Source organism: Chlamydotis macqueenii, chromosome 27 (assembly GCF_036417535.1).
Source record: "Chlamydotis macqueenii isolate bChlMac1 chromosome 27, bChlMac1.mat, whole genome shotgun sequence".
NCBI classification, from domain to species: Eukaryota; Metazoa; Chordata; class Aves; order Otidiformes; family Otididae; genus Chlamydotis; species Chlamydotis macqueenii.
Genome location: NC_141582.1, coordinates 4352223 through 4366164, shown reverse-complemented (window position 1 = coordinate 4366164; position 13942 = coordinate 4352223). Strand labels below are relative to the sequence as shown.

At 41.8% G+C, this 13942-nt stretch overlaps 1 protein-coding gene across 1 annotated transcript in view; it reads left to right on the top strand.

Moving 5' to 3' along the window:
* The window catches only part of KAT6A (lysine acetyltransferase 6A), a 53185-nt gene extending 43252 nt beyond the window's left edge, over window positions 1-9933 (top strand). Inside the window, exon 18 of the mRNA XM_086768042.1 lies at window positions 4815-9933. Within this exon, the coding sequence (XP_086624168.1) occupies window positions 4815-7402 (2588 nt within the window). The 3' untranslated portion in view covers window positions 7403-9933. The remainder of the gene's footprint in view (window positions 1-4814) is intronic.
* Window positions 9934-13942: the final 4009 nt, after the last annotated feature.

Here is a 13942-nt window from a genome sequence, read left to right as displayed (position 1 = left end):
AAATATTGTTAGTGGAACAAACACATTAATTTATGGCTTTCAACTAGCTTGTGGTTAGCAGAGGACAATTTTTCTTTAAAAGTACTTAAATAATGAAAGCATCAATATGATTATAGCCATGTATACTATCCTGGTAGCATCAGTTACCCTTAAATCCTTATAGCGGCATACAGCTATGTGAATTCAGTGCAAACACGTGTTGATGTAGCATTGAGTTTGCTTAGTGGGAATATATGCACAGTCAGTCTATACCACTGTTTTTGTGATTTTGTGGTGATCAGATTACTCATGCAATACTTTTTTTTTTTTTTTAATGGTACTCCAATACCATTAATAAGACTGTAGAGTTGGGAGAAGATCTGTTAGATGTGTGGTTTTCAGTCTTTTTCATTGGTGCCTCCTGAATGTTTTCTGGTGGAGGTGGCAGGTCTCTTTAGAGATTCCACACACATATATTGCTTTATAAAATACATCAGTGATTTTTAACCATCTTTTTCAGACTACAAATAGTCCATAGAGTGCCCAGGGATCAAAAATGGTATTTGAAAAGCCCCTGTTTTAACTCACACCCTCTATATACTACAATGATAAGTTTCTTGCTCACCTACTTTACAAATACTTTACTTTCTTACTCTGCACTTGTAACTTAGTGCTTTCTGTTCCCTTGTGTCACATCTGTTGCTTTTTTTTCTGAACTTGTGCAAATTTGTCAGTACCTCTGAAGTCACAAAGTAGTAAGCATACTGTTTTGGGGTATTGCTGCTGCTGACATCAAACGGTATCTATTGGCTGCTTGTGCCTTTAATGCAGGTGCCTTTGCATATGCATAGTAAAACTGTAATGATCTTAGAGAAAATACAGTGTACTTTCAATTGGCTAAACATGATAACCCACGGGGATAATCAGTCATCATAAAAAGCTGGCCTTTTTTGCTAAAAAATTAAGCTAAGCTGAGCGGAGGAGGGCAGCACTGCCTTATGACAATTCAGGAGTATAGTGTGAAGCCTTTAACATTTGGTTCAAATTTAGACTATCGTGGTCATAACTATGAGTTAGGAATCATAGAATCGTAGAATGGTTAGGGTTGGAAGGGACCTTCAAAGGTCATCCAGTCCAACCCCCCTGCAAGGAGCAGGGACATCCCTGACTAGATCAGGTTGCTCAGAGCCTCATCCAGCCTGGAATGTTTATGGGAAGCTTAGATTTTTTTTTTTTTTTTTTTTTTTTTTAATTTTCCCATCAGTACAGAAACCTGATTGTAATTTCTTTTTTTCTTTTTTCTTCTTTTTTTTTAAAAAAAAAAAAACTTTCTGGCTAAGTGTGGTTTGAGTTAGATTTTCCCCTAAGAACATAATCTCTAGCTGAGGCAAGGCATTGAAAGTGTTTTATGATTTCCCCGAAGTGTAACATTGCAGTCTTTTAAATGTGGTGTCTGATGAGAATTGGGATTGGTTCTGATTACTGTCGGGGCTACAGTGAGAATGGATAGTGTGGTGTGGTGATTGGAGGCCAGTATTTAATAAGAGTTAGGCATTCTGGAAGAGTGAGTGTATTCTGTGCTGTAGAAAACAAATAAAGCTTGTCTGTCTATTCTGCTAATTCTGGGCAACTTGCTGAGTGTTGCATGGGGGAAGATGGAGCTCTGTAAGAGGCTGGGCTTTATTATTTTGCTTTTCCGAGTTCTACCTGTAAGTTGTACTGTGAATGTGAGTACTGTAAGGATATTCTGTCCAAGCTTGTGTGCACACTGAGGTTTAACTAAGTGCATCTGAATGAGCACGTACCTACGTTTCTTAGTTTCCTCAAAAATGATGCCCGTGAAACCTTGAGTGGTCATCAAATCCATATTCTTTTGCGAAGATGGTGTCAAGGGCATGTGGTAAAAATCATAGAAGCACAGTCCCTTGAGGATGGGAAGGACCTCTGGAGGTCATATTGTCCAACCTCACTGCTTAAGCAAAGCCACCAAGAGCCAGTTGCTCAGGACCATGTCCAGATGGCTTTTGAATATCTCCAAGGAGGGAGACTGCACAGCCTCTCTGGGCAGCCTGTTCCAGCACTCATTCACAGTAAAGAGTGATTCCTGATGCTCAGATGGAACCTCCTGTGTTTCAGTTTGTGCCCACTGGTTCTGGCACTGGGCACCACCTGGCTCTTTTTGACACTGTCCCTTCAGGTATTTGTACACATTGATAAGTTCCCCCTCCGAGCCTTCTCTTCTCTGGTCCCAGCACTCTCGGCTTTTCCTCCACAGAGACGTGCTCCTAGGTGTCTTTGTGGCCCCTTTGCTGGGCTCTCTCCAGTAGCTCCGTGCCTGTCTTGTACTGGGGGGCCCAGATTGGTCACCTTTCACATTACATTATTATAAGGGGAGCCTGCCGTCATAAGATCACTTACTCTTTTCTTTTTTTTTTTTTTCTATTCCTAAAAATATTAAATCCATGACATTACTGATAAAAACAAAGGGTCTTTACTTAAGAGGTGATAAATCTAATCCTCTATAGTAGAAAGGAGATGTGAAAGAAGAGAAAGAGAAACAGCAGTTTTCTTTTTTTTTTTTTTTTTTTTTAACAGGTGGATTTTTAAAAAAAAATGTGATTAAGTGTTAATGCTTTAACAAGTACTATGAAAGTAATGTTTCCTTCTTCCTGCCCAATGATATGGTGACTGTGGCAGAACCTTTCTTTCTTTCACATTACAAATATTTGGGTTTTGGATGACTTTAAGGAGTTGTTGAATTTGAAATTCAGTATTTGTTTTAAATTCATTTTCAATACCCAGAATTTTTTCAGAATGCTTCTCATCAGAGATATTTAGAGTAAATGCCTGTCTGAGCAAAGGGCAAGAGTAACTTATCTGACCTGTGATTAGATTTTTAAGAAGCATTTGTGAACTACTAGGAGCACACTGTTTAGTTTTATCTTCATTACATAACTGTGGACTTAAAACAGCTCTTCTTGGGAAGTTCCTAGTGTGGAATCAATAACGTTTTTGAAGATGGTAGAATGGACAGACACGTGAATAAGTGTACTCTGAATGTTGAGGTGAAACTGATCTTGCATCCATATAGTGGGATGGCCAGCCTAATTACAGGCCCATCAGTGTGACATTTGTCCTGTTTTAAACAGTACGATAACTGACTTATTACTCAGTAGAAAGTCCAGGGAGGGTGCTTTGCTTAATATAAATTAACATTGGTATGCGAAAAATGTATTTGTCAGACAATTATATATTTTTACAAGACTACAGCTTTGTTACTGTGTGTAATCAATGTTACCTACTTAGTGTTTTGAGAGGTATTTGACTTAATCAAAACCATTTACTTAAGCTGAAGTGTTACCGAATCAAGCTAATACATATTAAATAAATCAAACTGCAGACAAGGAGTAATTAAGCAGCTTTGTTATTAGTGGGGTGCAAGGCAGTTGGAGTAGATGATCTTTGTAGGTCCCTTCAACAGAACTGTTCTATTCTAATGGAGATTGATCTGTGTCGTGTGTCTGTACTGCTATTTTATTGATAGATTTAAAAATGATGTAGCAGCTGACAGAAGAGAGGATTTAATAATTTAAATGAAGGGCAATTCAGAGACAAAGTCTATGACAGAGTATTTGAAGGTCATGTCCAGTAATTAGCATGGTTTTCTAGCCCAGATAAAGAGATTCAGATGATCTTTAAATACATGAACAGGGGATCTCAAGTGGAGCAGAGACATTCTGTTATCTCTTTCTTTAGCTTTGATGAAACAAAAGCTAAAGTTTAGTAAAGTGAAGACTACAACTGTCTTTACTCAGTTATTCACACTTGATAAGACTATTGGTAAACTGCAGTAGTTCAAAGAACAGTCGTGGGCTGATTAAGACACCATCACAAATGTTCTGTAATGATAGATTCAAAGAAAGCAGAGGCAAAAGAGTGACTTGATAAATTTACAAATTACTTAGGTGAGAACTGTTATTTGGTAAAAGATTTTCTGCCTAGGAGGTAAAAGGAAGAGTCTGAAGACAGAGATTCTGATGATAAAGTGTGACTGTCAACTAGTGTCAATGATTATCTGTTACCATAGTTTACGAACAGTTGTGTAAAATGTCACTGACTATCCTAATTGGCAGGTTCAAAATAAAATTAATTCAGGGAATGCCTTGCAGTATTCAGTAAGTTTTCAGTAAATGATCATATTCCTTTCTGTCTGTGTAAGCTCTGAATCTATTCTAGTATTTGGAAAGTGACCGAAATGCAAGACTTGCTTCATCAATTGAAAGTCAGATGAGAGAGAAATTCAGCTTCTTTTTAATAATTTCTCAGATTTAGAAAAAAATCAAGCTAAATTCAGTCATCTGTGTATTTCTACTGGCATTTAAAAGCATAAGCCATGAAAAAAGTGGGAATACTTCCTTTTTTCAGCAGATGCACAAGATACAGATCTAAATGGAAACATGCTTTCATTGCAACTTTGTGTGTTCCCCTGCACTGGAACATTTTCATTTGTGAACATGTTGTAAAAATTGTAAAGGGTGGTGAGTCTTCCCAGGACTTTATCGTATAGCCTAGGGTTTAATTTGAATTGTGTATTAAAGGCTCAGAGCTTTGACCATGCAAAATCTTGAAAGTATTGGTGTTCTTTGCAAATGTGATGTGCACTGTGATTGCTAATGAGTAGACCTTGATCCTTTTTGTTACTCTTCACAATAAATGTCTAAGCTAGGATTGATAGGTAAAGTTGATAAACATGATGGGAATGCTTGGGAAAGCTTCCTTGATTGTTCAGGTCAAACAAAAATGTTTGAACAGTATCTTTTGATTTGTGTTTTCAGGTAACCCAACTTTGAAACCATTATCTATGCTGAGAAAATGTGAGGCAAAGGATTCTTCACTTGAGCCAGATACTTCTACACCCATGAAAAAGAAGAAGGGATGGCCAAAAGGGAAAAGCCGAAAACCAGTCCACTGGAAGAAAAGACCTGGTCGAAAACCAGGTTTTAAACTGAACCGGGAAAAGGTGTCACCATCAGTTCAGGATGAAGGAGTTGATGCAGTGATAGCTAATTCAAAACCAGGGCGTAAGCCCAAAATTTCAGATGAAGAAGAAAGCATTGAGCAGAAAGAAGAGCTTCCTCTTACTGAGGAAAGGAAAGAGGAAGATGTGAATATGGAAGCAGAAGAGGTAGGAGAGGGAGAAGAGGAAGATACAGCCAGCAGTGAAGTAAGAGCAGTTTCTCCTGTGGACAGCAGCAGCAGTCCAGTGCCAGAAGTAAAAGAGCCTGAGATAGAAGAGGAGGTAGAGGAGAAGCCACGGGTTTTGGAAGAGCAAAGGCAATCAGAAGAAGAACAGCAAGAAGCAGATGAACCTGAGCATGACCATGAGGAAGAAGAGGAAGTTGCAGTAGTGACAAATCAAAATGAAGATCATGATGCTGATGACGAAGATGACGGTCATCTAGAGTCTGTGAAGAAAAAAGAATTGGAGGAACAGCCTGTTAGAGACGGGGTGAAGGAGGAGCCTCAGGTGCAAGAATGTTTTTTAGAAACAAGCATACCAAACAGTAGAGAAGATGCAAAAGAAAAAGATGAAGCAGAGGCAGATTCTGAGGAAGAGCAGGCTTCCAATGAGACATCGGTAGGCTCCGAGCACGTCCCTGGGTCTGAAGATGATCATGAAGAAGAGCAAAGTAATAAAGAAGGGTTAATTGAGTTAAAGGAAGAGGAAGAGATTCCTCATAGCGAACTAGATCTTGAAACTGTTCAAGCAGTCCAGTCCTTGACACAGGAGGAAAGCAATGAGCATGATGTAGCTTACCAGGACTGTGAAGAAACTCTTGCAGCTTGTCAGACTTTGCAGAGTTACACCCAGACTGAGGAGGATCCTCAGATATCAATGGTTGAAGATTGCCAGGCCTCAGAACACAACAGTCCAATATCCTCTGTTCAGTCCCACCCCAGCCAGTCTGTACGTTCTGTCAGCAGCCCAAATGTGCCTGCTTTGGAGAGCAGTTACACTCAGATAAGTCCTGAACAAGGATCCCTGTCCGCACCGTCTATGCAGAATATGGAGACCAGCCCCATGATGGATGTGCCTTCAGTATCGGACCACTCTCAGCAGGTGGTGGATAGTGGCTTCAGTGACCTTGGCAGCATTGAGAGCACTACAGAGAATTATGAAAACCCCAGCAGCTATGACTCCACTATGGGAGGCAGCATTTGTGGAAATAACTCTTCCCAGAGCAGCTGTTCATATGGAGGACTGTCCTCTTCTAGCAGCCTCACTCAGAACAGTTGTGTTGTCACTCAGCAAATGGCAAACATCGGCAGCAGTTGCAGCATGATGCAGCAGAACACGGTCCAGCCTGCAGCAAACTGCAATATCAAGTCACCTCAGAGCTGTGTAGTAGAAAGGCCTCCAAGTAACCAGCAACCAACAACACAGCCGCAACAGCAACAGCCTCAGTCACAGCAGCCACAGCCTCCACCTCCACCCCAGCAGCAACCTCCACTGTCCCAGTGTAGCATGAACAACAGCTTCACCCCAGCACCTATGATCATGGAAATACCTGAATCGGGAAGCACTGGTAACATAAGTATCTATGAGAGGATTCCAGGGGATTTTGGTGCTGGGAGCTATTCGCAACCATCAGCCACGTTTAGTTTAGCCAAGTTGCAGCAGCTGACAAACACCATTATGGACCCCCATGCCATGCCTTATAGCCATTCTCCTGCTGTGACTTCCTATGCAACCAGCGTTTCTCTGTCCAACACAGGACTGGCTCAGCTAGCTCCCTCTCATCCGTTAGCAGGCACCCCACAAGCACAAGCCACTATGACACCCCCTCCGAACCTGGCGTCCACCACCATGAACCTCACCTCGCCTCTGCTTCAGTGTAACATGTCTGCTACCAACATTGGTATTCCACATACACAGAGGTTGCAGGGGCAAATGCCAGTCAAGGGGCACATTTCCATTCGCTCCAAATCGGCACCGTTGCCCTCCGCGACTGCACACCAGCAGCAGCTCTATGGCCGCAGCCCACCCGCAGTTGCCATGCAGGCCGGTCCTCGCACATTAGCTGTTCAGCGGGGTATGAACATGGGAGTCAACCTGATGCCAACCACCCCTTACAATGTTAATTCCATGAATATGAACACCCTGAACGCCATGAACAGCTACAGAATGACACAGCCCATGATGAACAGCAGTTACCACAGTAACCCTGCCTACATGAACCAGACAGCACAGTATCCTATGCAGATGCAGATGGGAATGATGGGGAGCCAGGCCTATACCCAGCAGCCTATGCAGCCAAATCCTCACGGAAACATGATGTACACTGGCCCCTCCCATCACAGCTACATGAATGCTGCTGGGGTGCCCAAGCAGTCTCTCAATGGACCATACATGAGAAGATGAGCAAGATGAACTTGCATCCTAGAAACTGAAATATATATAAATAAAGGAACCTTTTATACTGACAAACCAGAGAAAATGGACCTTTTTCCAGTTAAAATATTGCTGTAGATTTAGAGGGATTTTCTTTGGTTTATTTTATTTTTTAGGAAGCCTCGTCTTTATTTTTTTGATTTTTTTTTTTGTTTGTTTGTTTTGTGTTTTTGTTTTCTTCACAATCCTGAAACATTTTACAGCTAAAATCATTTACAGATATTTTTTAGAGGGGAAAACATGCACAAAATCTTTTCATAATTTAAAAAGAGCCTTACTTTGCTGACAATGTGGACAGAATACGTGTAACAGTGAAAGCATCTTTCTAAATTTTTTTTTTTTCAAATGTATGTCCTTCTCTCTCCCCTGTGCCCCTCTGTATGCAGTTTCTAGTGCTGCAGTCGTGTAAAATGTTTGACATCTTGAAGAATAACAACTCTTCCCTCTAAACCCCACCTAGCATTTCCTGCTTCTAGCAGGAGGCACTTACTGGGAGACTTGGAAGGGGACACAGAGGATAAATTAAGCTCTTTATTTCTGCAAGTCAGGAAAAATTTTTAATCTTTAATTTTCCCTGACTCCCTCACCCTCAGTGAAATTTGGAGTTACGTGTAAACAATAAACTATCCACATTGGTGTTTTTGTAGATGAGTTAATCGAAATTGTATGTTTCACGCTGAAAATATAACGTAACTTTACGTTATATTTGATCCCATTCAGCACTCAGACATGCATGTGCACACTCATGTGCATGCATGCACCCATGTTCTGTCACTCTGAACTACTGGAAGCATCTCAAGAGAGAACTGTTTGTATCCCTTACGCAGTCATGAAGAGGATAGGGTGGTTAATGATCTGTTAGGACATTAACATGGTTGCAGGCTCTTCCGGTGAACCGCAAGTCAGCCACAACTCTGAGATCCCAAACTCTGCTTTAGTATGTACTTCGAAATGCTGAAGGTCTTGGTTCTGAGCCTTTGAGTCAGGCTGAGCTCAAAAGCAGCTGTTTCCAGTGGTCTGCCTCTTAATCTCTTTGCTTAGGTAATCTCGGAACATCAAGTGTCCGTTGCAAGTGGCTTGATGAGAGCCCTGTGGTGTCCTTGTCGCTCTTCCGTTCCTGGTGTGGGGTAGGAAGTCGCTGAATGTGCCGCTCTCTAGGGGAGTCAATGATCTTTTCCCTGATTCTTCCACTATGTTTGAGACTCGCTTTATAGGAATAGCCACGCTTTTGGTCTAGTGTGGGAAAAGAAGGGAATCAAGCCTGTTTTATAGGAGTGAGACGGTCCAAACACGGTAGTAGGATGCAGGTGGCAGGATTTTGCTATTACTTACTGCATAATCCAATTTACATCCTTTTTGGCTACACTGCTGGCATGTCACCCAGTACAAAAGGGACACCCTTTAATGTAAAGTTCTTTTTAAAATTGTATATGAAGTAGAGACACAGACACATTAATAAGACTAATTTCTTTTGTTTTTAAACCAAAAGAGTCTAAAAGAAAGTTGGGGTTTCTTCAGATGCACTAAAATGAACTTTCCTCCAGTAACTGCTAACCATAAAGGGCAGAATTCAAAGGACTTCCACTTCCTATTTCTGTTTAGGTTTGAGCATGTACAAGGCTGTGTAGGACCCCAATTCTCTGTATATACTATTCCAGATCCAAATAACCCGTGTAGAAGGCGCACTGTGCTGCCCTCTCCTTCCTAGATCTGCAGCTGTGTCACTGCTTCCTGGTGGCTGGGGGTGGGCAGGGGTCTCGGGCAGGAGGAGAAGCTGTTGAAATGAGGGCCGTGAGTTTAGTTTGTTTGCTGTTATGTTTGGTTTGGTTTTGTATGTTTTTTTTTATCAATTGGGCAGCTCCCTTTTCCACAAGCCTTTGTGACTGTAGAACTATTGTAGAAAAAAAATGTTCTTTTCTATATATAAAAAGAAATTATCCAACGCAGTAATATTGGTACCTACCATTTTTTCACTTCTGTTTAAAAAAAAAAATATGTATTTTTAGCAAGATAACTTGGGTAATCTTCTAAAAGAAATTAAAAAAAAAATCTCACTGTTAGTGACTTTGATGCCTTTTAAAAATAAGAGCTTTTTCATTTCATTCCATCTTTAAAATTTTTTATCTTTGTTGTAGAATATTAAAAACTATTTTAAGAAAGATAAAAATTCTCTTTAAAGAGATCTCTAGAGTGTGTGAATAGGAGCTCCAGATGCCTCTAAAAGCCGCATGTACAAATGAAGCTAAGTCTATTCCTGTCTGTTTATATTTGCTTTTCCTGTTTTGTAACCTCTTTGTACTTTGTTCATGGTGACTTGTAAGCTAAGGGGAAGGGGCGCCGAGATGCCTTTGTAATTCTTCATGTCATACGCTCCAGGCTGGACGGTCTCCCTTCCTCTCCTTGTATGTAATATCACTTTTTTTTCCCCTTTCTAGCAAGTACTTTCAAAAGAACTCTGTACATTTTAACATAAAAAATAAATTATGTTGAGCCATTTTGGATGTCAGTTGTGCACGTGGATTTTTTTTCTTCCACTTGAGCAGCACCCGCTGTCACTGACCCGCGGTCCTGGGAACAGGATGCGCTGTGGGCCTTTTGATCTGGAAGAGAGGTGGGTACTTGGAATTTACTTGTGGGATGTCCATGTTAATTTTTATCTATAGTTTCTAAGCAGAGAAAGATTACAAATAAGAAGAAAAACAAGAAACTTGAAAGCTTTTCCAGAAATCATCCGCTGTCGCTTCCCCTGGGCAAGGGCTGCCCTGAGCTCCAGCCACGGCGGCAGCTGGCTTTGTACCAGCGCTTGGTACGGTAACCGTGTGCCTTGTGCGCTCGGAAAGCTGCGGTGTGTGCTTGAAGCTTTCCCCCGCCCTTTGCGTTGCTCTTTCACCTTCAGAATGAGCGCTTTGGAAGGGAGAACCAGGAATTTCACCCCGCAGCTTCCGGGCGGCACTGGAGCAGCCGGGGGCGGCGGCCTCCCGCCCGCCGCGCTCCCTGCGGCCGCCAGGTGGCAGCACGGCTCCAGCGCGCGCGCGCGGGCGCTACCGCAGCCTTCCCGCCGCGGAGCTCGAGCAGCCGCCGCGAGCTCGGCGCGTGTGGGCAGCGCGGCCGCGGCCTTGCTGCCCCCGGGCCGCTCAGCCCGGCGGGGGTGCGGGGGGCGGGCAGGGCCCGAGGGGGATGGGAGGCTCCCACCGGCTTCTCCGCAGATGTGCTATCACAGGCACGTCTCAAGTAAGCAAACTGTGCTGGCGTGTTGCGGTCAATAAACTAATACACGGTTTGACACGCTTTCCGTATCTCCAGTCCTCGCCAAGGTGGAACGTAAGCTTGTGTAAGGTGAGGATGATGCTGCATCTTCCTGTAGGGTGGTACACTTTTCCTTGGGCCTGTTATAGTTGTTCTGTTGAGGCACCTGGATTTTCAGATCAAACGCTCAAGATGCAGGATCGTCAGTGGCACAGAGGTGCTCCTGGGTGAGCCGTTCCCCTCTTCTCACAGCAGTTTGTAGCTTATTTGAGCACGAAGGAGAGAGAGATGGGGTGACCTGTGGTTAAAGTTGTCGCAATCGCTCGTGAATTAGTGAGAACATCAGCAGCGCTACAGGTAAGAGTCATCGGGGTCTCAGTGGGCACGGCCCTGTTCATTCGAGGGTGTACGTGATGCCTTGCCATAGCCAGTGCGGGAGTCTGGGCGGAATTAACCGTTCTGTGCCAGAAAGATGTGTCCAGTTGCTCATAGCTCACTTGCTTTTTTTTTTTTTTTTAAGTTGTTCATTAAAGGAAGCTTTGGTACTGTCCGGTAGCAAAGTTATGAGGTGGTGGGTGCCACCCCAGTGTGCCCTGTTTTTTCTACACTTAAATGATTGTTTGGGGTCTTTCGGGTTTTGCTTGTTGTTTTCTGTATACACTCAACTTAGCAGATTTGATTTTACCATTAAAATGTGCTCAGTTTGAATTATTATCTAACAATGTTACTGTTGGAGTCAGCTTTTACTTATTACCAATTTTCAGAGACATTTTCTCATTTTTAGGATACAATATGGGTTTTAAAGTAAAATACCAATTGAGAACAGTTGCATGTCCTCCAGCAATTCAAAATTGCTTTGACTTCCAGAATTAATGTGCTGAGTGATTAGGCTAGAGTATAATTCTGCTGCTTTAGATAACTCTGGAATTTGAAATGGTCATGGCAAATGACTTCCATGAAACAACAGCAAGCAGTTATGTTCTCGTAAAATGCTTGTATTGTAAACTGACAAGTAGGGCAATTCATCTTTATCTGATGCCCTGGCCCCAAATAATGGTTACACATGCTGATATGAAAAGCTTTTCAAATAATTGTTTGAGATCTTTGCAATGCTTAATCACAAGCTGACAAGCTAAAGGTGAGCAGGGCCAATGCTAATAATAATTAAAATTAAACAACTTCTGCATTTCTCAGTTCTTAAGGTAATTGAAACTATTTTAAGAAGAAAAAGCAAACATCTAGATAGGAACATAATTTATAACAACTTTCTAGCTTTGTGGGCCAAGGAACAAAGGTAAGTGTTTATGGAAATCTGTAAGCAAGATCATGGAAATGTGATTCCAGAGTTAATGAGCTGATCAACAGTAACTGCTACTTAAGAAATGTTTTATAAAAAGCATTATTTGATCAGATAAGCTGCACTGTTAATAGCCTCTGCTTGTTGGTAAAAAAAAAAAAAAAACACAAGAAAACTGGTTTGTGTGGGCTAACTTGATGATAACCATGTTTAGGAGACATGAACAAGGTGACCTCTTTTTTTTTTAGAATTTGGTCATACAAACTATCAAATCCTACTGTTAGAGAATGACTAAGGGAGGGGTTTTCTGATTTTGGGGTTTTTTTAGGGGGGAGAGTGGTTGGTTGGTTGTTGGTTTTTTTGAGAGAGAGACTTGCCAAGCTACAACAGAGTGGAAATCAGACTGTCTTGAAGCACAAGAACCTTTAGGACCTTGCGAAATGGTGCAGGCTCTGCATTGCCACAGCCAGATATCATACTGTGGACGTGGTGAGAGTTGTTCTGTTCTGCACTGTCAGGTTTGCTCTAAATTAGTTGATATGTGGACCAAACCAAAATGTCTCTTACCAACTCTCAATATCCAGGGAAGAGTTTGAATGCAACCCACAGCAACATACATAAACTACTGCCGGGGAGAGACTAGTAGTGTGGTTTTGAAAGAGGCTAACTGAAAGGAAAATGATCTTACAGGAGCCTGACAGTTCTGAAAGTCATCAGTGAAATGATGAAGAAAACGCTAAAAAGAACAGAACCATCTTAATTAGGTTCCCAACTCAGGGAGAGAGCTCCTTGCCGAGATCCTATCTCTGCAGTACTAGACTGAGGCAGACTAGGTTCACAGCAGCTAAGGTGGGGCCTTGCAGCATCTTTTATCCTCACAGCCTATCAGCCAGAATAATTTACCTTAAAATAGCTGCCTGAAGTTGAGCTTTGAATGTCAAATCCTTTTGCTCCTAACACAGAGAATCTCAGCAACTTCACTAAACATTGATCTTCACCTGGAGCAGGGCAGAACTCCAGTTACATGTTTAATCTCTTGAAACAGCTGCAGTACCTTGCAGGCAGAGTCAGGAATTTGTTTCTGTGTTTCCTTCCTCACAGGAAGTTCTGTTCCGGAGGACAGCTCTGTATGAGGAATTGGCACATAGTGACCTTGTTCATTTTGTGTGATTATGTTCCTAAGAGTTCCCCTGTCAGTGTCTATTTGTTCTCCCTTGCCAAATAGTCTCTGTGAGTTCCTTGGAACAGGGACTCTGTTGTTGGTGTATTTGTTATTTGTGTAACATGGTAGAATCCCAGTGTGTGATTGAGGTACCAGAGAGTTCTCATAGAACAAATAATCTATTTTCAAGGAAAAAAAAGTTATAATTATGGTGCACTGTGCCAAATAATTAAATAAGGTTCTTCAAAAGTTTGTTTTCTACTAACGTGTTGGCTAGTATGTGCACATGGTACCTTTCCACTAAAGGAGGAAGCCTGTTTAGTGAAATTCTGTCATCCTCTGTTTCCCTGTTTTATCCAATAGGAACAAGCAGCAACGAGATATGACACATCTACTGCTCCAGACATTTCCCAAACAACTTCTCCAAAGAAGAGAAAAATCACTGGTGGACAAAAAAATGATGTGGTGAGTTAAGTGAAATTACTACTAAGTCAATTTTCTGCTTGTCTTGTCTGGAGTCCTTCCTGAAAAAGCACAAATGGTGAAGAAGATGAGCTTCTCCTCATGTACAGCAGATCTCTAGGGTCCCTTTCTACCATCCATATATCTACAGCACATAAAAGCTTGATATCAATTGTAAGCCAAAGGCTTCATAACTTAGAACATCACGAGTGTAAGCCCCTGCACAGGATAATATGTGTATGGCAGAGATACCTAATTCCAGTTAACTCAGACTTTTGTGCTCCCTTCTGATAAAAATCTTCTGCAGTCTGAAGTAGGCAAGACTGCAGTTGCTTTAGGAGTG